The sequence below is a fragment of the Coffea arabica genome, chromosome 1c (genome assembly GCF_036785885.1).
Source record: "Coffea arabica cultivar ET-39 chromosome 1c, Coffea Arabica ET-39 HiFi, whole genome shotgun sequence".
Taxonomy (NCBI): domain Eukaryota; kingdom Viridiplantae; phylum Streptophyta; class Magnoliopsida; order Gentianales; family Rubiaceae; genus Coffea; species Coffea arabica.
In genome coordinates, this window is record NC_092310.1 from 54,113,464 (window position 1) to 54,134,686 (window position 21,223).

The 21,223-nt window shown below is 37.7% G+C and overlaps 4 protein-coding genes across 4 annotated transcripts; 3 read left to right on the plus strand and 1 right to left on the minus strand.

Moving 5' to 3' along the window:
- Positions 1-1,063: 1,063 nt before the first annotated feature.
- On the plus strand, positions 1,064-4,414 carry LOC113729092 (auxin-induced protein PCNT115). Its single transcript, XM_027253426.2, has 5 exons — positions 1,064-1,413; positions 2,111-2,317; positions 2,650-2,822; positions 2,899-3,010; positions 3,850-4,414. Exons 1-5 carry the CDS (start codon positions 1,201-1,203, stop codon positions 4,186-4,188), a joined length of 1,044 nt encoding a protein of 347 aa, XP_027109227.1. The 5' UTR covers positions 1,064-1,200; the 3' UTR covers positions 4,189-4,414.
- Positions 4,415-6,403: 1,989 nt separating this feature from the next.
- LOC113729098 (CAX-interacting protein 4) lies at positions 6,404-8,043 on the minus strand. Its single transcript, XM_027253432.2, has 2 exons — positions 7,901-8,043; positions 6,404-7,742 (listed from the first exon to the last, which is right to left on the minus strand). The coding sequence occupies exon 2, from the start codon at positions 7,704-7,706 to the stop codon at positions 6,693-6,695; it is 1,014 nt and encodes a 337-aa protein (XP_027109233.1). The 5' UTR covers positions 7,707-7,742; positions 7,901-8,043; the 3' UTR covers positions 6,404-6,692.
- Positions 8,044-9,569: 1,526 nt separating this feature from the next.
- On the plus strand, positions 9,570-11,592 carry LOC113722289 (uncharacterized). Its single transcript, XM_027245692.2, has one exon. The coding sequence runs from the start codon at positions 9,706-9,708 to the stop codon at positions 11,392-11,394; it is 1,689 nt and encodes a 562-aa protein (XP_027101493.2). The 5' UTR covers positions 9,570-9,705; the 3' UTR covers positions 11,395-11,592.
- A 1,118-nt stretch (positions 11,593-12,710) lies between these two features.
- Positions 12,711-16,601, plus strand: LOC113722290 (triosephosphate isomerase, cytosolic-like). The gene is made up of 9 exons (XM_027245693.2): positions 12,711-12,866; positions 12,951-13,026; positions 13,448-13,571; positions 14,173-14,260; positions 14,354-14,486; positions 14,916-15,010; positions 15,800-15,878; positions 16,234-16,316; positions 16,430-16,601. Exons 1-9 carry the CDS (start codon positions 12,828-12,830, stop codon positions 16,481-16,483), a joined length of 771 nt encoding a protein of 256 aa, XP_027101494.1. The 5' UTR covers positions 12,711-12,827; the 3' UTR covers positions 16,484-16,601.
- The last annotated feature ends 4,622 nt before the right edge of the window (positions 16,602-21,223 follow it).

The window sequence follows — 21,223 nt, forward strand, 5'->3', positions numbered from 1 at the left end:
ACAAAATAGAATAATTTTTTTTAAAAAAAAGGTGGATTCATTTGATTTGTGTCCAATAATTCAACATGCCAATAACAAATGGATTTTCGAAAGTAGACCTAATCAAATCAAATTTTCTCTCTTCGTATTCTTTTGATAAAATTTTTTTACTTTAAACAACATTTGACTAATACAATAAACACAAGGGTTAATTACATTTACCTCCCCTGAGATTTGATCATATTACCAATCAATCCCTATAATTTGTCCAAATAACGGTCTCACCCTTTGAATGATCAAACATTTAACAAAAACCCCCTTAATGCCGAAAATGCCCTTATTGAGGCCATGTTGCATTTAAAAAAGAACATCTTTTTATTTTATTAACCCTGAAGTAATCCAAAATAATAGAAAAATTTTTTTGCTTATTATTTTATAAAAACCATGTCTTTGCTTCCATAAATAGTTTTAAATCAATAATTATTTTAAATCTTAAAAATAAATATTAAAAATTAGATAAATTGAAAGAAAAATAAAAAAGAAGAAATTATTTTAATTCCTGAAATATGGTTCGAATTGAGGAAAACACGCCTTGTGCTCTCCGCAACATGCCTTGAACTATAAATTCGAACCATACTTGAGGATTTAAAATAATTGCTTCTTTTTTATTTTTCTTTCAATTTATCTAATTTTTAATATTCATTTTAAAGATTTAAAATAATTATTGATTCAAAACTATTTATGGAAGCAAAGATATGATTTTTATAAAATAATAAGTAAAAACTTTTTTCTATTTTTTTGGATTGCTTCAGGGTTAATAAAATAAAAATATGTTCTTTTTTAAATGCAACATGGCCTCAATAAGGGCATTTTCGGCATTAAGGGGGTTTTTATTAAATGTTTGATTATTCAAAGGGCGAGACCGTTATTTGGACAAATTATAGGGATTGATTGGTAATATGATCAAATCTCAGGGGAGGTAAATGTAATTAACCCTAAACACAAATATAGTTCACGTAATAATTATGAGTAAGAGTTGTCACTCACATTTGTATCTAACATTTAAGTATTCTTATATTACTGACAAGAACGAAAAAGAAGACCCGTCAAGATTCCTTGCTGCCTAGGAAAAAGCAGTACGCGCACTGCTGACTGCTATATATTATTCGTCTTGTGCACAAAGGAAGCTGAGAAAAGTAAAGAAGGAAGAAGAAGAAGAAGATGGCAGCAGTGAGGAAGGTCAAGTTGGGCTCCCAAGGCCTACAAGTATCTGTACAGGGGCTTGGATGCATGGGCATGTCTGCTTTCTATGGCAATCCCAAATCGGAGTCCGAGATGATCCCTCTCATCCACCATGCCATCGACAGTGGCATCACCCACCTCGACACTTCCGACGCCTATGGCCCTCACACCAACGAAATTCTCATTGGAAAGGTACCTTAATCTAGCCCCCACCCCCCGTTATCATAGATTCAGCTCGGCTGCTCCTTTCACCTCGTCCATTACCTTCATCTGTTACTATGCGTTGGTGCTTGATAATTTCAGGAAAGCAGGTGAATAAGTACGATCAAAGGCAAAAAAAAAAAAAAAAACAGTATGATCAAAGGCTTTGAACTACGATTCATCTGCTGAAATTGACCTTTTTTTGTGGTGGTGTCAATTAAGAAAGAACACAAATCTTTAGAAATGGAAAATGCATAGATTAACTATCTATGTAGGTTTTGATGCCGAAGGGCAAGCACCTAATGATGTTTTCAAGAAGCTTTTGGGTGCAAGAAAACCCATGAATAATGGCTCTGCATAAAGTTGTTTTAATTTCAGAAGATTATAGTATGAAAAATCCAATTTAGAGGCTGGATTTTACTCTCTCTTTTTCACCACCATCTGTCTATGGTTTATCTTAACATGTAAAGGGGGTCATTCACTTCGTAGCTTCAAGCTCTGCAATTTTTTGCCACTCTTTAGTATTGATGTTTGGATGTAATAGCTTGCTAGCGGATTATGTTCAACTGACCTCAAATTTGACTCATAAAGAACGAAAGAAGAAACTGAAAGTTCATTGCTTTATCTGGAGAAATTTGCTGGTTTTGAGGGGGATAAGTTCGATTTATTTTGATACCTTGGTTTGTAGGCCCTGAAGGGAGGATACAGGGAGAAGGTGCAACTAGCGACCAAGTTTGGGCACGTAATACGTGAAGATGGGACCAGAGCCGGCGTCTGTGGTGAACCAGCATTTGTTAGAGCTGCGTGCGAGGCTAGTCTGAAGCGTCTGGACGTTGATTACATTGATCTCTACTATGTTCACCGAATTGACACTCGTGTGCCTATTGAAGCCACGGTTTGCCCGCTTTACTGAATAACTAATATGCTGTTATAATGTTTGTGGCAATACAACTATGTATTCAGTTGTTTACTTTTAACAACTAAAATACTAATTTATCTATTCGAATTCATCGCTCGTGATATTTGAGTTAAAGTATCTTGTGATAAACGATTGCATCTGGCTCACATGTGCACGATATGATAAACAAATGGAAGCCATGGAAGATTACCTTGGAGTGGTTACTAATTACTTAGTGAATTAAGTGGACAGTGGATATCACAAATGCATGTTCTTCATTTTAAACAATTTGGAGTTTGGATACTTCTCAAGTTACTAGTTTTTGTTAGGTTGGAGAACTTAAGAAGCTGGTTGAAGAGGGCAAAGTAAAATACATAGGGCTGTCAGAGGCCTCACCGGAGACTATCAGAAGGGCACATGCAGTACATCCAATAACAGCAGTTCAGCTCGAGTGGTCTTTGTGGACACGAGATGCTGAAGAAAGTGTTATTCCTACTTGCAGGTAAGGCATTTCTTATGCATTGGCAAAGCAAACTAGTTAGGAGGAATAAATTGTCACCCAATTGCTCTTTTTCCAGGGAACTTGGAATTGGGATTGTTGCTTTTGGTCCCCTAGGAAGCGGATTCTTGGCATCTGGACCAAAATTGGTTGAGAATCTGAACACAACTCCTGATTTTGATGCCCGAAAGGTTGGTCCTAATGAGTTGTTCATCTCTGTGAGATCCATTTTGCCTGCATTAGATCCACGAAGGATAGACCCAATACAATTGGGATAACTAGGGATAATGCAAAAAAAATTTCGTTTCTTATATCATTCATTTTCTTGTCAAACTATTAATCCTAAGACATTTGGATTGTGTTTGCAGAAGAATTTGCCATGCCATATCTTGCCTCTTTTGGTGGATAAGTAGTAACAGCGCTATGTTTTTGCTCAGCACGTAGCAGTTACTCTAGTCTCTATGTCATGAAGCTTGTACATTTTTTGTGGCCTTATTTCCTTCTAACTATTTGAACAAATCTGATTTATATTCTACTGGTGTATAACTTTGGCAGCTTTCTTCTGCCTTATCTACTGTCTAGGAAATATTGTACCCCTTCACTTTTACATGACATGCAATAATAGCAATATGACCAACACCAAGTGCTGATTGATGCTGATACATGACCTTTAGAACTACTAATTGCTCCTTCTGAGGAGAACCTTTACTCAGTTACCCAGGCTTGCCATTAAAGATCTGCAGTATCTGTACACGTTTGTGTGTCTTATTGGCTACATAGGAATGCGTAAAGAAAGAGGTGCTTGTTTCTCTGTCTTTTGGTAAAGAGGTGCTTGTTTCTCTGTCTTTTGGTTTTAGGTCTTCATTTTGCCATACATATCTATGTGACTTCCTGGGTGCATATTTATGCATACAGAGGCGCTTATTTCCTTCTCTTTTTTGTTTTGGTTCTATATCTTGGTCTAATTGGAAAATTCAACCAACAACCTTGTATCCATAGCAATTGAAATCTCTCTCTGGTACTTGTGCAGGCAAACCCAAGATTTCAGCCAGAAAATGTTCAGCACAATCTGAAAATGTATGAGCGGGTTGAGGAAATGGCTTCAAGGAAGGGTTGTACTCCATCTCAGTTAGCATTGGCATGGGTTCATCACCAAGGAGATGATGTCTGTCCAATTCCAGGAACCACCAAGATACAGAACCTCGAGAGTAACATCAAGGCTTTATCTGTCAAGTTAACCTCAGAGGAAGTGGCTGAACTCGAGTCCATCGCTAATGCAATCAAGGGTGAAAGATTAGCACCTCAGTACTTGGCTCTTACTTGGAGGTTTGCCAATACTCCACCATTGTCCTCGTGGAAAGCTACATGAGTTGATGTTCTGGCAGTCCAGTGGCTTCAGTTGTTTAATGTGGAGCTCTAGTGTTTGGACCCTTGTGTTTCGGGAGTAAATTGTCTGAAATGAATCTTCTGTTCTAATTGTCCTGGACAATGTTGCATAGGAAATGGAAATGGATAAATCTCTAAATAAGAGGCCGGAGACAGTCTTTATACCCTTGTGCTGTTTGAATAAGAAAATTTTCGTTCTGCTCTACAAAGTTTTGTCTTCATCGTGACAAAGACCTATTTAACTGCTTCTTTGCATTTATTTTAATTAAAAAAAAAGGTGTGTCGCTAGTCGTATGGTGCATTCACAACTCCATTACCATCATGCTTGCATGGTTTCTGCCAGGGTCTCTTCTCCTTCATTGTCCAAAATCCTCCTTTTTCGCTGAACTAAACGATAAGAGTCGGCAACGAGTCTACCAATACCCGTCGGATCGATTTCACATATTAAGGAGGCTTCTCTGATTAAGTCACAGAAAACCGCAACGAGTCTACTAAAAACGTTTAAAAGTCATCCCGCTTAGAGCTTTGATTGTGAGTTAAAAATCAAGATACGTAGAATATAGGACAGCCGGATAACTCGAGACTAAAGATTTCAAAACCCGTAAATCTTTGTTGTGCACAGGTACAAATATGACCCTGAAGTCCTGAACTTTCTCTGATAAAATAAGAACCGGGATTGCAAATATTGTTACATATTCATGCTTTGAAGGACAAAACCCAAGACCTTATATTTCTTAATAACCTTGCTGAGAAATTGAAGCTGAGTAAATTTCAGAAATGGCAAAAAAAGAACAGCTCCAGATGTATAGAGTAAAAGCCACCTCACGTTTTGATGTATTAGTTACTAAGATCTCTGGTGCTCGCACTTGCATTTTAAACGACAAAACAGAACAGCTCCAGATTCCTGCCAGAAAATGTTCGAGCATAATCTGAAAATGTTTGGGTCGGTTAACAAAAAAGCAGCAAGGATGGGCTGCATGCACACAAACGGAGCTACCATTGGCAACGGTTCATCTCCAAGGAAAATTGTCTTTTTCAATTCCAGGAACCATAAAGATAGAAAACCTCAATAAACAGGAAGGGTTATCTGTTGAGTTAGCTCCACAGTAAATGTCAGATCCCCATTCCACTGCTGATTAGGGTGAAAGATGATTTTCCATCTCTTGGCTATTAGTTAAAAGACAGCCCAATACCCAAATTTGTCAATGCTGTACCAAATTATTTCTCCAACTATGATTTTGACATTTGACAACTCTTGCTTTATAGAATAATATTCCCCTGATCCTGTATCCCAGAATAATGCCAACTATATGCTGAACTCCTAAACTATTAATAAAAAGGTGGGATCTGTGACCTTTACTTTTATCTCATTTTACACTGTTTCTTTCCTCTTCCTCCTCTCCTAAGCTCCCAAACTACTTGCATGGTTGATTAGCATTTTTTTAAGAAGTTAATATCCTAAACATTAAGAAAATAAACTTTTCATCGATAAAAGATATGGCCAACTGTACAAACAAAACCATCATATGCTCAAAAATAGGATCAGAATTGCAATTCTCATAAGCACTTCAATCCATTACTCTCTTGCCTTACCCCCTTCTGTTCCTGCATCTCCTGAACATCAGAAGATCTAGGTGCCGCAAGATAACAGCTAATAACAGAAAGACATTACAAGGGAAGGACAACTACAAATTAAAATATCCCTTGCTAAACAAATAGCACGTAGGGCAGCTGGTCTAGAACCACAGCACGCTATACAAATTCAATTCCTATTCCAAATGCTAACACATGGCATTTATGCCCTGTCAATATGGCATCACCCTCTAAACCTACATTTAACACACAATGCAGAAGATTTTGGTTTCAATTGTCATTGCACGACCTCCTATTGCCAAAATCCTTCAGTGACTTCAAACGAGCGTTTACACCAAGATTGAGATCTAAATCATACTGTAATTCCAGATAATACTCCAAGTCATGACAATTAGACTAGTCAAAGCACATGACTAATGCATCTCGATGTACTGAACTGAACCAAACCTACCAAAGGAGATGCATAGAAAATGAGATTGGAAGTGAAGAAAATACAAAACCCAGGCCATAATTACCAAGGGGACAGGACTAAAAGCAGTATCTATGTTTTAAAGAGCATATTATAATCAATTATCAAGTGGTAATAAAAAGTTAGCAACTATAAATAATAAAAATGTGCTGCACTAATTTTTCTTAATTGTCATCATATAGGAACAAGCAAGCAATCAGAGGTACATTAAGCGAATTATAACACCATGCCACAAACACAAGCTCTTCACACAGAAATATTCTGCTAATATATTCTTAGCAGGTCTTCGAACCTAATTATTACCCAAATAAAGACATCAAGAAGTGATAGCATAAAGGAACCCCAAATACCAGTCATTGCATTCATCATCAGGACTAGAAACTACATGGTTAAGTGACGTATCACCTCCCAAAAACCAACTAGTACTAGTCTCCATGGCGACTCTTCCTGCTTTTCTTCTCAGACCTCCTTTTATCTCTGCCAACCCGAGGATCATCAGAACCAGTATCATCAGAATCAGATGTTGAAGCTGTCCTCCTGCTTCTCCGCTTGCGTCGCCTATCACCAGAATCCTCAGGAGAAGCATCAGAGTAATCAGACGAATGCCTATGACTCCTCCTCCTCCTCCTTTCCTTCCTACTTTTCCTCTTCTTCCTCCTCTTCGACTCGTCCTCCTCATCAGAAGACTCGTCATCATCCCTGTTCCTCCTCTCCTTCTTCCTCTTCCTCCTCCTCCTCTCCTCATCCTCGGAATCATTATTCTCCCTCTTCCTGTTCCTCCTTTTCCTTGACCTTCCCCTCCTCTTCCTCATATCTTCCTCATCCTCATCATTATCATCATCCTCTTCAGCCTTCCTCCTTGAGCCTACCTTCGCTTTCCCATTTACCTTCTTTCCATACTTCTCCGCAATAATCCTCTCCATCTCCGAATCATAATCTGAATCCGAACTCTCGCTATCCTCCTCCTCCTCCTCCTCGTCTTCACTGCTCTCCCCGCTCTCCAACCCTACCTTTTTCACAAGCCCCTTAACCTTCTCCCCCTTCAATTTCTCCAAAACCACCTCCCTAATCACATCATCGTCAACATTCCCCCCTCTATTCACATCCTCCCTGACGCTCAAAAAATTTCTACACTGAAAAGTCAAGTGCCCAACTCTCCCACACTTTTTACACGACCCACGAGCCTCATCCGAATTAGAATTCGTAATCCGGGCTAAAGCCAGCAAACCCTGGAAGCTAGCATAGGCATTTTCAGGCTCGGGTTCAGCAGAATCGGAAACTTTGCTGGTCGTCGAAGCTTTCTTACCATCGTCCTTAGCCGTGGGTGCATAAGGATCGTACCCAATAGCGCTCTGCCATATACCGTGAGTCTGGAGGGCAGCGCTACTGTGCACCCGGTTGTTCGCCGGCATGCGAACCCTTCCTGCTGTGGCCGGCATCCTGATTCGATTCTATTGCTACAGAGAAACAGACGTCTGCAAAAAATTTTTCAGGGATGATGTTAGGGTTTCTTTCTCCTTTCCTTTTACTGGAAAAAACAATCTGCGGATTCGGAACCCTAATTGAGTTTAAATTTGGTATTGGAAATCGGAATGAAACCGTCATAGTGAGAAGTATAGCTTTGGACGCTTACCTGAGGAAACTCGGAGAAGAATGAAGCCCGATCGGATTCTAACTTTGAAACTCGACCGCAAGGACGGGTTGAACAGAGGATTAAATGGAGAAACTGATCGTACATTGATCTTACTTGAAGGAGTAAGAGAAGGAGATCTCCACGACGTCGTATAGTCTTTGGCGGTGAAACTCGTCGAAAATGCCTTTTTATCCCTTAAAAAAAAAAAGAATAGGGACAGGAGAGTGGTTTTCTTTTGTATATTATTTTGTATTTACAATCGTATATGTTGAATTAGGATAAGGGAGAATACGTAGATAGAATTGCTCTAAACTCACCAAATACTTACAAATGGTTGGAAATTCACTAAAAACCAATCCATGTAATTATTAAGAGAAGGTATTCTCTCTTATATATTTTATTTAAATTGATATTTTCTTGAGAAGCATCACCTTTGTCACTTTCTTTTTTCTTTCTTGAATGACCTTTATTTAATGAAAAAGCCTTAATGTTATCTTTTTCCGCGCTGGTGTAAATAAATTGTATCACTTAATGCATTATCAAAAGCTCCCTCATCTTTAAAGATAATTACATCATTTTAATTTTCCACTCCCCACTCATCACTCCAAAAAAAAAAAAAAAGAGCTAAACTCCTTTAAATTACTATTTTTAAACAAAAATAATTAAAATCTTTTTGGTAGTTGCACCCACACATATTGGATGTGCTTAAAGCACTAATTCTAAATATAACTCAAATCATTAGAGGAATATGCTGAAGAGAAACAACTAATTAGTAGAATTTCACGAGCAACAGAAATAGAGAAGGAACTATAGACAGTACATAAAAGTGAGAGCGGGCGGCAATTGGTGCAAACATTTTCTATCAACTTTTGAACTTTAAATTTTATTCTTAGAAAAATTAATTTTTTACTCTAATCACTTAATTACATTTACCAACATAAATCTCTAATAACTATCCCTACATATTGCAACCATCAAATTACTCCTATCTTTTTTTTTATTAAAGAAAAAGTTACTTATAAACTAAAGTTTGTTAATGAAAAATTCTTATAAAATTTATTTGTGTAAATATAAAATCTACAAATTTATAAAAAAATAATTTTTACAATATATAATGTTAGACGATCACTATGTGATGTAAACATACAGTATCATTTTTTTTAAAATTTGTTTTTTACCTTTAATTATGAGAGTAAAATGGTCCCAATTTATTGTGGGGCAACCCTGCAATAACAGCATAGTTATCAATTCACATTGTTGCCCCCTAAAGCAACTTCCTCTTTCTGTACCATCATCCGGAGGAGAAGCCCACCAATTCCTCATGGACATAGAAATGGTTTAATATTTCAAATATTAATAAAAGGATGTGATAGAAAATAAAATTTTATAAGGACATAATTTCATATATGTAATTTTTATACACTTGTTGAGGTGTGCCTCAATCAGTAGTTACTTTTAAATTACACACACATTAGATGTGTCACTAGTTAAACATAAATTTTGCAAGAAGGGCCAGAAACATCATCATCATCTTTCCAAGACATAGATTAAAAACAATTACTTGAATCATGTAAATGGCATGTTATACTTTACAAGTTAGTGTGTCCATCTATGATCCGTCCAATCATTAACAGGAAGCTTCAGTAATTCCTCAAGAATTTTCATCCTTCCTCTTCCAAATTGAATTGAAATTGTTCGTGTAAATTAAAATCCATGGAATCAAACCTGTGCTCTTCTGCGCGCATAGTGAACCAAACTCTCAACAGAGCCCATAACCAGATTACCAGACTCCTGAAATCCCAAAGATGTCGTCATTGTCCCAAAGACATTCCATGGCTGTGCTCTCCCAGATGCTAAAACTGCCGCCCATCAAAGCCCTCTCACTTTTCAACTTAGCAACCCAGTCGGGCTTCCAACACACTCCACAATCCATCTCCATTATCCTTCATCACCTCCTCTCCTTCCGCAAGCTCTCTCATGCCCAATCTTTAGTCCTCAAATTACTTTCTTCCCGCATCTCCTCAACTTCATTCACAGTCCCCTCTCTCCTCTCCCATTTGACAGCCCAAAACCATTTCAGCTCTTGTTCTCTTTTCTATGAATCAATTATCAACGCTTATGTTCAATATCAGTCGGTGGAAAAAGCCCTTTTCTATTTTCATGAAATGGTCAATAAAGGCCTTGCACCCACATCCAACACGTTTAACAATGTGCTGAATTTTCTCGTGAAGATGAGAAATTCTGACAAAGTTCGGAGCTTTTTTGATGAAATGAAAGAAAGAGTTGTCTTGGATAAGTATAGTTTCGGAATACTTGTTAAGGGTTGTTCTGATATTGGTGATTTGGATAGAGCTTTTGAGGCTTTGGGATGTATGGAGAAGATGGATTTGAAACCAAATGTGGTTATATATACTAGTTTGATAGATGGATGTTGCAAAAGTGGTGAGATTGAGAAAGCAAAGGAGCTGTTTTGTGAGATGGGAGAGTTGGGTTTGGCTGCTAATCAGTACACTTACACTGTTTTGATTAATGGATTCTTCAAGAAAGGGCTTAAGAAAGATGGTTTTGAGTTGTATGAGAAGATGAAGACTGATGGTGCATTGCCTGACTTGTACACGTACAATACTCTAATCCATGAATTTTGTAATGGTGGCAGAATTCTCAGAGCATTTGAACTGTTTGATGAAATGCATGAGAGAGGGGTGGCATGTAATGTGGTGACATATAATACTTTGATTGGGGGGTTATGTCAACATATGAGAGCGTTGGATGCAGAGGAATTGGTGGATCAGATGAAAGGGGGTGGCTTGAGCCCAAACTTGATCACATTTAACACTCTCATAGACGGGTACTGCAAAGCTGGGAGGGTTGATAAAGCTGTGAGTTTGTTGAATCAGATGAAGTCTTCTGGCTTAAGACCATCCTTAATTACCTATAATATTTTAATTTCAGGTTTCTCTAAAGTTGGAAATCTATCTCGTGTTATGGATCTGGTTCGAGAATTGGAGGAAAGAGGCTTTGCTCCGTCTAAGGTGACATATACAATTCTTATTGATGCCTTTGCTAGATCAAATGACATGGATAAAGCTATTGAGATGCTTTCTGGAATGAAGAAGGCGGGTTTGGTTGCGGACGTTTGTACTTATGGTGTTTTGATACACGGTTGGTGTTCAGAGGGTAATATGATGGAGGCTTTCAAGCTATTCAGATCAATGTCTGAGGTGGATTTGAAGCCAAATCATGTAATATACAATACCATGATCAATGGTTATTGCAGAGAGGGTAACTCTTATAAAGCCTTGATGATGCTAAAACAAATGTTTGAAAAAGGTATGGTTCCGAATGAGGCAAGTTATAACATGACGATTCAAGTTCTTTGCAATGACAGAAAGTGGAAAGAGGCTGAAAATCTTTGCAATGACATGATAAAGTGTGGTGTACAACCCTTGGTTGCTATTGATATGATTCATGAAGCTAAAGTTAAAGATTCCTAGATTACTGTTAGGCACTCTTCAGTGCCATGTGATACCACAGGAGCTGCAAAGCATACAATTCAACTTCAACTTGGATAGTTGGCAGATCATGAAAGGAGCACCAATCGGACCTGCTAATTAAGGGATTGAAGATCTTCAAACTGTGTGAGTTTACGAGGAGAACTAGGCTGTGCACGGGACAGCAGATGTTTAGCGAAATCATAATAAGTCTATTGTAAAGAATTTCTTAAACAAGCCTCAGGAGCGTAGGCGAACAATAAGGCAGGAAATTAAAAAAAGCCCTAGTGTGTTTTAGTAGAATTGAAGTAGTTTTGTTGGAACAGATTTTGTTCATATAGGGTATGATGGTTTATAATCCAGTGGCTTACTTAGGATGACAAATGCCGCAGTTGCTACAAGGCAAAAATTTTGAATTTTTTTTTTTTCGTATTTCTAAGGAATTGTTTACTAGGAAAGAAACAGGGGTGAGCTAGAATGGTTTATGGTCCAGCGGCTCACCTTGAATTTTCAAGATTTTATCTTGGATAGAATATTTTTCATTGTATGTGTAATATCTTCGGAATCACTTTAAGAGGTTTTCAGATTATGTCGTCTGTCATGTAATACTACTACGTTGAAGCAAGTGCTCGGCATGTACTATGACGCCAAGGAGAGGTAACAGGTTCTAGTATATCAGGAGAACCCAACATATCTGGCAGAGAGTTGCAAGTGAAACATATGCATTGATGTTGCCGGTGACCAACTGAAGGCTCCGCTTATTACACCATCCAATTATCTCGAGTCGAATACCCTCACTCTCCTGAGCTTGGATTTCTCCATAATCTAGTACAACTGAAAGCCAATGCAAGCACTTGCATATCAAAACCAAAGTAGTGCATTGAGTTTACAAGTCTGAGATGAGACTGTGCTAATGAGAAGTGATCAAGTGAAGACGGGGGATGCCTACTTATCTTGTATCCAGTTGCAGAAATTGAACAAGATTTTGGACGAGTAACAGTGGAGCCTACCACCATGGCGGTTTTGTTTATGAGTTGAAATTGTTTGAATTTGATTGGATTGACCAATCATTGCTTATTATTAGTGATGGTCATTTCGTCTATATTCATATACACTTTTTTCTTGAACTGCAAAGGTATATTTACGATAATGTATGTAAACGATCAATGCTCCAAATAAATTTTTGTTTGTGATAGAAACTTTCTTGACTAGTTTTAAATACACTTGTCAAAATTAAAAGAAAAGGAATAATAATAATAAAGAGAGAAAAAAATGCAGGGACTGAAGTTCAACCATGTTAATTAATTGAGGGGCTGAAAGTATAAATTTCCAGAAGTTGTGGCCCCCGTATAAAGGACAAGCTGTAACAAAGACAGGCGACGGTCTGTGCAGCACCATCTGGAAGAATATTGCAAGTGCATTGCTCTTGACCAAAAATGGGCCGGAAATTCTTCGTCGGCGGCAACTGGAAATGCGTATGTTCTAAAACTTATTCATCTCTTCCCTGATGAATGTGGGTGGGGAAGTTTATTCTGATCATTTTTTAAAAATCTTATCAGAACGGTACAACTGATGAGGTGAAGAAGATTGTGAGCATGTTGAATGAAGCTGAAGTTCCTTCAGAAGATGATGTCGGTAAGGAATTTTTTTAGTTTTTTTTTAAGGGAAAAGCAATGTTGAGCAAATACTAGAGTACTGTTTTTTCTTGCTGTTCTGTTTTCAAAGATAACAAGTTTAATTGATGAATTCACATTCATGCTTTCAATTTGAATAAAAATCTTTCCTTTCTGCAAGGCGTCTCTCTTTCCAAGAGTCTCACAATGGAAACTTTGACGGCGTGGAGTTACCGTGAATTTTAATATATTTACAACCAAGTTCTTTCCAGGCTTAAACTTTTGCCGCGTGGCTATATGTTCTTAGTTTGACCCCATTTGAATTCCCACACCCCCCCCCCCCCCAACCCAACAAAAAAAACCGGGTTGTTAATTGTTATCTGTAATTGAAATTTTTGCATGTAATCCAGCTTTTCGTATGTGGGCTTACTTATTTTTTGTAGATGTGGTTGTCAGTCCCCCATTTGTATTTCTTCCTATCGTGAAAAGCTTGCTGCGACCTGATTTCTCTATTGCTGCACAAAACTGTTGGGTCAGGAAAGGAGGCGCTTTCACTGGCGAGGTTAGGTGTGTTTAGCATGATCATCAATCTTCTTTTTAAACTTTGTCTAAATATTTTGCAGATATCTAGTGTTCTCGAATGCTTTCTACATTTTTAAGATTTGCCTTGACATTTTCCAGATTGTATTGTTCTCTAATGCTTCTTGATACAAGATTACATTGAGAATGCTTTTGGTTGAATTTCACATTGATGATAGATATTTTTGTTGTCATCAAATATCATTATTTTGACAGAATATCTGTTCATGTTCGGCAAAGTTTGTCAGAAACTAACTCTTTTTACATGGATTTACAACACTGTCATTTGTATTCAAGTACTTCTCCAGGTGTATATTTTAAGTATATATTTGAGCATTAAGGCCCTTTCTAGATGTTACTTTTGAATGAGGAGGTGTCAGAAGTTTTTATCTTGGCCTGTCATTTAGGCTGATTTTTCTTTTCACAAATTCAAGGTTGGAATGCATTTTCTTCAGTTACTCAGCATTGATCTAGATGCAGCGATTGGTTGTTTTATGTATATATCCATGAGTTTGGTTTTTGTCTCGCTCTCTTTAACGTATATTTTTTGTTATTTTCGTGTCATTTATCTTACATCAAATGAATACAGTGCTGAGATGCTAGTCAATTTGGGCATTCCTTGGGTTATTCTTGGACACTCTGAGAGAAGAAGACTTCTGTTAAATGAATCTAAAGAGGTAAACATATGTCATGGTGATACAGTATACTTTGGCTTCCCACTCATACCATCTGTCAGTCACTGGTATTGTACATTTCGTATATTGATCCAGTTTGTTGGAGATAAAGTTGCTTATGCCCTTTCCCAAGGCTTGAAAGTGATTGCTTGTGTTGGGGAGACTCTTGAGCAGCGAGAATCTGGATCTACAATGGCTGTGGTTGCTGCACAAACAGAAGCTATTGCAGGTGAACATTCATTGCACCCAATTGTTGATAGTAAAGATTATTTACCCAAACATAGATACGAGAGGTCTAAAATTAGTATAGGACTATTCGTGATGAACTTGGTTTCACCTTAATCTCCAGACAACATACTGATTTCCCTAAAAATAAGTTTGAGGGGACAAATTGTGGTTTTGAGGATATTGCTGGTGGACATGTTTGCAACTTGGGTCCTCTTATGTTTTATAAGTAATAAAAGCAAATTGTACAGACTTATCTTCCTTTTCAGTCACTCCCAAATGGAGGAAAGAACAAAACTTTGTGGATTGCAGTTTTTCAAAATGCACAGTGGTTGCCCTTACTGCCGCTTCCATTCGATGTAGCTATGTTCCATTTTTGTTTTTCTGTTTCTTTCTTGGTGATATATAATAGATGTCAAGCATTCTGTTGCAGATCGAGTTTTGAACTGGTCCAATATCGTCTTGGCTTATGAGCCAGTTTGGGCAATTGGTACTGGAAAGGTTGCTACTCCTGCTCAAGCTCAAGAAGTAAGTTTGCTATCTTTGGTATATTGATCAAGTTTCTGATTGATGAAGTTAAGATAATTCATCAACTTCTGTTTTGGTTCTTTTAGAGGGCAAGCAAGATGTTTGGGGAGATTTGCGTAATTGGACATTCTACAAATGGGGAACTCTCTCTTTACTGTGTGCTAAGAATAGTTTTTGTACATGTTCCATAAAAATCGGGGTAATTTTTAATAATAGAAATTTTCGATTGGTGTTTCTGAAAGTATAAGAGGTTTTAGATTATATGGCCTCACAAAAGCCTATAGTCGTTGCAATGAAAATGAGTACCCACAATTGCTGGAAGGTGATGTCCTTTTAGCATGCATATATATATATATATATATATATATATATATATATATAATGTTCAGCTTATTAGAAGATATCAACCTCTATCCGAGAATTGCATGTGTAGGTGAATTTGACACCTTGTTTTGTACTGTATTTGTGCATGAGTGATATCAGAGTTGTACTGCTCCTTAGCAATTGAACTGAGCTTTGAATAATTCTGAATGAATTTCTCGGCAACAATTCTGATGAGCTTACGTGTTAGGCATATGATATGCTAGAGGAAAACTTCGTCCTTGAATGTGCGGCTTCATTGTTTGTTGTCTTAATCAGATTGTTATCCTTCTGGCTGAAGTGTGCTTATTAACTTAGTAATTCCTTTTCCAAATCATATTTAAGGGGTTTTTGGATTATTGTTTGCAAATTGTCTCTTTGGTGATTCATTTCAAGATTACTATCATGGGATATGTATATTTGTTCCAGGTTCATTCTGAACTCAGGAAGTGGCTACATGAAAATGCTGGTGCAGAGGTTGCTGCAACAACAAGGATTGTATACGGAGGTATTCAATCTATTCAAGTTTTTGCAAAACCTTAATTTCGTGCTTCAAGGTTTCTCTGTGAACTCTTATCAAGTTCCAACCATCACTGATTTCTCCTTAAAAGCAAGTCTTCTACCCCTTGGGTTCCATTGTCCACTCCTGCATGCAATAGAACTTTAAAATGAGAATGTGGTTGGAATTTTAAGAAGATGGCATTTAAGCTGTCATAGAGTCTTTCCCCCGCCCCCCAACCCAGAGAGAGAGAGAGAGAGAGAACTAAAGGTGCTTAGATTAGCAATGGAAACTCCACTACAGTTATTTATCTTTAGTTTGTTGTCTTCATTTATCAATGCTTGTTGCACCATGATAATTGAAGGTTCTGTAAATGGAGCGAACTGCAAAGAATTGGCTGCTAAGCCTGATGTTGATGGGTTTTTGGTCGGTGGAGCTTCCCTTAAGGTTTGTTCTACTACTGTGTTGAGTATCACCCTTCCTCATGGCTGTCCTTTTGAGTTGTTGTTTGCTTTAGCAGTGGTTTACTAATGTTGTTTTGAATGTGCATGACAAATCAGCCCGAATTCATTGATATCATCAAGTCTTCAACTATAAAGAAGAGTAGTCTCTGAAAGCAGGTATTGGTAGCATCTTTTTTCCCCCCTTGGTTTCTCGTTCCATCACTGGTGTAAGACCTGAGACAAAGGGTATCGTGTACAATAAAAGCGTACTACCATTAAACTTGTTCAATATGACTTGCTTCTTTCATATATATTCTCATTTAAGCACTGGATAATTATGAATTACTATTGGTGTCTTAATTTGGTTGGGCCGTTTGGATTAAACTCAAAACAAGTGTTGCCGGAATGTCTGGTCCCTCTTTTTTAGTGGGGCGACAACAGAAGAAAGGTCTAGTTCATCGGCAGAGAAAAAGACGTATCAGCATCCTCTGCCAACGAACATGAGATTGGCTGGTTTTTCCTGCTAAATCATGACGAGCAAAAGTGTCGTTGATTGTAAGGGCTCTATCAGCCTTCTGCTATGGCTCCTCTTCGCCATTATTAGGTGTGCATAACAGTATGCTATGTTATGTAGCCGATTCGGACCGCAGCCATGATACCCCTCATGGTGTATAAGTCAGTGTGAGTGGCGAGGTCTTCCATTACATCACGAGTGGACGAGACAACATCATATCATCTCCTAGTAACGAACAAATTCAATATATTCTGCTGCAGGTCCCAAGTCAAACACCTCAAGTCAGGATTGATTTTAAAGTGTGTTGATGACATGATATGAAATAATAATGCCTCTGCAACTTCGTATAACGTTATGCACTTTGATTAATCCATTTTTATGTCATAGCATGATGGAAATTCTCATCAGTAGCTCTCGTTTTCAACATTTAATGCTCTGATTAACCAAAAAACCTGTATCGGCGGAGGCAAATGGTGACAGTAATTGGGAAATGAGCGAGATTATGCAGACAGCGGCAAGAGTCGGTGCCGGTCCCAGGCCCCACTGTGGTGGGGACAGGACAGTGCATGCCACAAAACTTGGATTAACAAGCTTGAATAAAAGAAAAGAGGGCACATTGCTAGAAGAAGTTGCTTCGGAAGTGGACGCCATCAGCCCTTAAAGCCAACCGCCATCAGAATTTGTCAACAATTGTGTCGCGAACAATGTGGAAGGAGAGAGACATTTTTACAGGAGTCGGCACACGACACGACGGAGAGCAGCTCTGTCTTGACATGATTATGAAGGCTACGAAAGCTTTTGTTTATAAGTGGAAGTCCGGAGGATGGTTGACATGGTGGGCCTATGTGCAAAATCCTAAATTCCTAACTCAACCAGCAGGCAGCAGGGTCCCTCCCCTTCAGGCTACTGTTTGCTTCTCAAGTCCCCTTTTTTTTTTATTTATTTTGTTTGCTATTTTCTTGTTCTTTGTTCATGCTGTTGCATTTTTCTTTGCATTATTTTGGTGGTGGGTGAAGAGAGGTGTTCTCGACCGGAATGTTGAATGAGTCAATACCACTCATTCGCCACAGAAAAAATTGCAAAACTTTTTGATTAGTTTCTCTGATAACTCGTCCAGTTTGTCAGTCAACTCTAGAGAAAAAAAAAAAAGAGAGAGCAGCTGAGATGAAGTCAATGGCATTCTTCTTTGTAGTTCTTGAGAAAAGAAAATCAACTCATCGTTCCCTTATAAGACATTTTCACTTTTATAAGTATGATCTAGCTCTACTCTAATTTGTTGTTCGTCTGTTGTTGGGTTGAAGATGTCAGCCCAAAAATGTTCGAACTTGCTTGAAGGAACAAGGTCTGTCAGTCCATCTGATGCAATTTTCGTGGACCCGGGGAGTCGAGCCAACTCAGCTCATCACAACTGAGTTGCTCATGAATATTTCTTCGTCTCGTTTAGTTCCCTACGACTCACGAATTTAGGTTGCTCCTTTCTTGTTGAAGATGGAAACTGATCTATCTAACATGGTGAAGGCGATGTAAAACGCTGCTCCGGAGGATGACGAGGGGGGGGGGGGGTCTCCCGTTGTCTTTCAATTCACGAGCTTTGATCTCATACCACAATAATATCTCATCGTGGCTGGCTGATTTCAAAAAAGGAAAAGAAAAAGTTCGGCAATAATACAATATTCTTAATCGTTGTCAGTGATGGTAAAAGGTCAGCACTCTTAATTCTTACACGCAAAATTTAAACCTTAATCTGATAGGCAGAAAAGACACTACTGCTACTGAATTAGATGAGCAAGTCAAGCCGACTCCAATGATTGAGCCTATCAAATTTCATTGTAGAAGATAGACGAAGAGTACAATAATACCCTCCTCTCGGTTCCTTTCATCTAAAATTTTATTTTGTGCCTTTAACACCTACCACTACTTTTAAAAGTAAGTAGCTAATTGCCACCACCTCACCTGCCTTTGGACTCGTTTTGACTCGGTAAAAAACGGAAAACAAGAAGATCGTATGAATCTGAATTCATCAAAACTGCAGACTTTCGTTGGCAGCGGAGGATTTAACAAATGCAAACGCGAACCAACGGAGCAAATTGTATGCGACGTCTGCATCAGGCCATTAAATGCTTAATCTCACTTTTTAGTCTACCACAACGAAATGCGAGTAGAACTGTAGAAGAAGAAAGAGAGGGGGAAAAAAAAAAACGAAAAAGATTTGTCTTCAGTGCTCAGTAGTACGACAATTATTGAAGGAAACATAATAGCCCATGTGTGTTGAAATTGAAAATGGAAGGGAATTTGCTACCCGATTTGGGGAAATACGAAGACCCCTTTTTTTTTTTTTTTTTTTTTTGTGGTACTGCTGTACGGCAGCATGACGTCATCCTTACGCTTCCAAGCCTTCCTTCCTCCTTGTTTTTTTTTTTATTAAATTAGGTTTGTTGTTTATTATTTTACTAGTATTGCATTTCTGAGGGAGAAAGTTGCATCGCATGGCATGTGAATATTTGAAGGCTGTGTTTGACAAAGTGTTCTTTCTTTTCTTTTTTTTTTTCAGATACCTTTATTTGTCATGCCATGAGAGTCACGAATGCTGCTGACTTATCGTGGGTGGATGAGATTAATAATATATTATTTAGTCATCAATAACCTTTTTTATGTGTATTTGTGGATTCAGTAGAGCTATTGTTTCATTTTCCTACTCCAACTCTGCGGACAGGGACGGATGTCTCTACTTACACCCCAAATTAAAAAAGAAAAAAAAAAGCAAAAATTGACTGACTGATTAACAGCCGTCTCTTGCGCATAAAATTAACTGACTTGTAGTAAAGGATAAAATTTAGTAGTAGTGTTTGTTTGTGAAAAGATAAGAAGAGTAAAGAAAGGTAGTTGTTGTGAATTATCCTCTCCCCCCGTATATTTAGAACCAAATAAAAAAGAATATTTTAAAAAGTAATGAAGTTAAAGTAGCAGTATATTCTACGTTATCTTCTAGATAGAAAAAATAGTAATTCACGAGACGGTTGATAATAAGTGGGCTGGTAATGCTTATCGGTCACAAATTCAACTTCTGCATGTAATCCTTTGAAACGCTATAAAGTCACAAATTTAACTTCTGCATATAATTGTTTGGAACGCTATAAATCATATATTCACTTTCGAGCAAGAGTCGGATTATGCGGACACTCCTTATTAGATCGAATCCAGATTAATCTTATTGAAAGTGTGAATATCGAGTGTTTGAAAAAAAAAATGTAGGAGTAATAGTTGTGTGGTATATTATATCCAAGAGAATATTTAAACGAGCGAAGCGGCCCTTGATATGGTCATGGATGGATCCCATTTTGACACTTGACGACTTTGCTGACGTGACAATGGGCTGTAGCTTTGACTATGCGTCTCAATGAATAGGGGGTCGCTTTTTAGCACGGATTGAGTGAGCACACTAATCACGTCAACTCAAGTTTGCTCCTACAAAATAAAACTGAGCAGGAGATTTTGTACTACATTATGCTACTGGCCCATTTGCCCATGGGCACGGGTCGTCTACAACTATATAGTAGTAGTATATTCATTCATGTTTCATGATTTCATCACCGTCAATCTCGTCCATGAGTTGACAAATTCCCAAACTTTGACCGTTTCCTCCAACACCCACGTACAAATTTATACGATAGCAAATTTCTAGACTCACGTATGTGGCAAATATTTAATTTGGTAGATCATGAGATGCTTTTACAAACCTTTTTTTCTTTTTCTTTTTTACTTTTATATATTTGATTTAAAAATTGCTTTATTTGTTTTAAAGTTGTCTTAAAAAACATCTTTTATACTCCCTCGGTCTCACTTTGATAGTCTTGTTTTCCTTTTTCGTCTGTCCTAAATTGTAATCCGCTTTCCCATTAAGAAATGGACTCCCTCCGTCCCACTTTGATAGTCCTGTTTTCCTTTTTCGTCTGTCCCAAATTGTAGTCCACTTTCCATTTGAAGAATGTAGTTGTATTTTAATTTTCCTAAAATACCCTTATTTAATGTAAGTTGTTGTTACTATAAACCTACCCCATTTAATGAGAGTTGATTCTTTTTTTACCATTAATTCAAATTCCCATAAAATTGTACTCTATTTAATGTGAGGGTATTTTAGGAAAATAACAATCTAAATTTACTTTTCCAACAAAATTAATTACTTTTTCTTAAACTGTGTGAAGAAAGAAACAGGACTATCAAAGTGGGACGGAGGGAGTAGTAATCTTTCAAATTGTCTAAAATACCCTTATTAAACATCTTGTTATTAATACATTGTTATTAAATACTAACCCACTACATTGAATACATTGAGTTTTTCCAATACTAACCCATTAGCTGTAACTGATATTAATTGGCACTCTTCGTGATTAGCATAA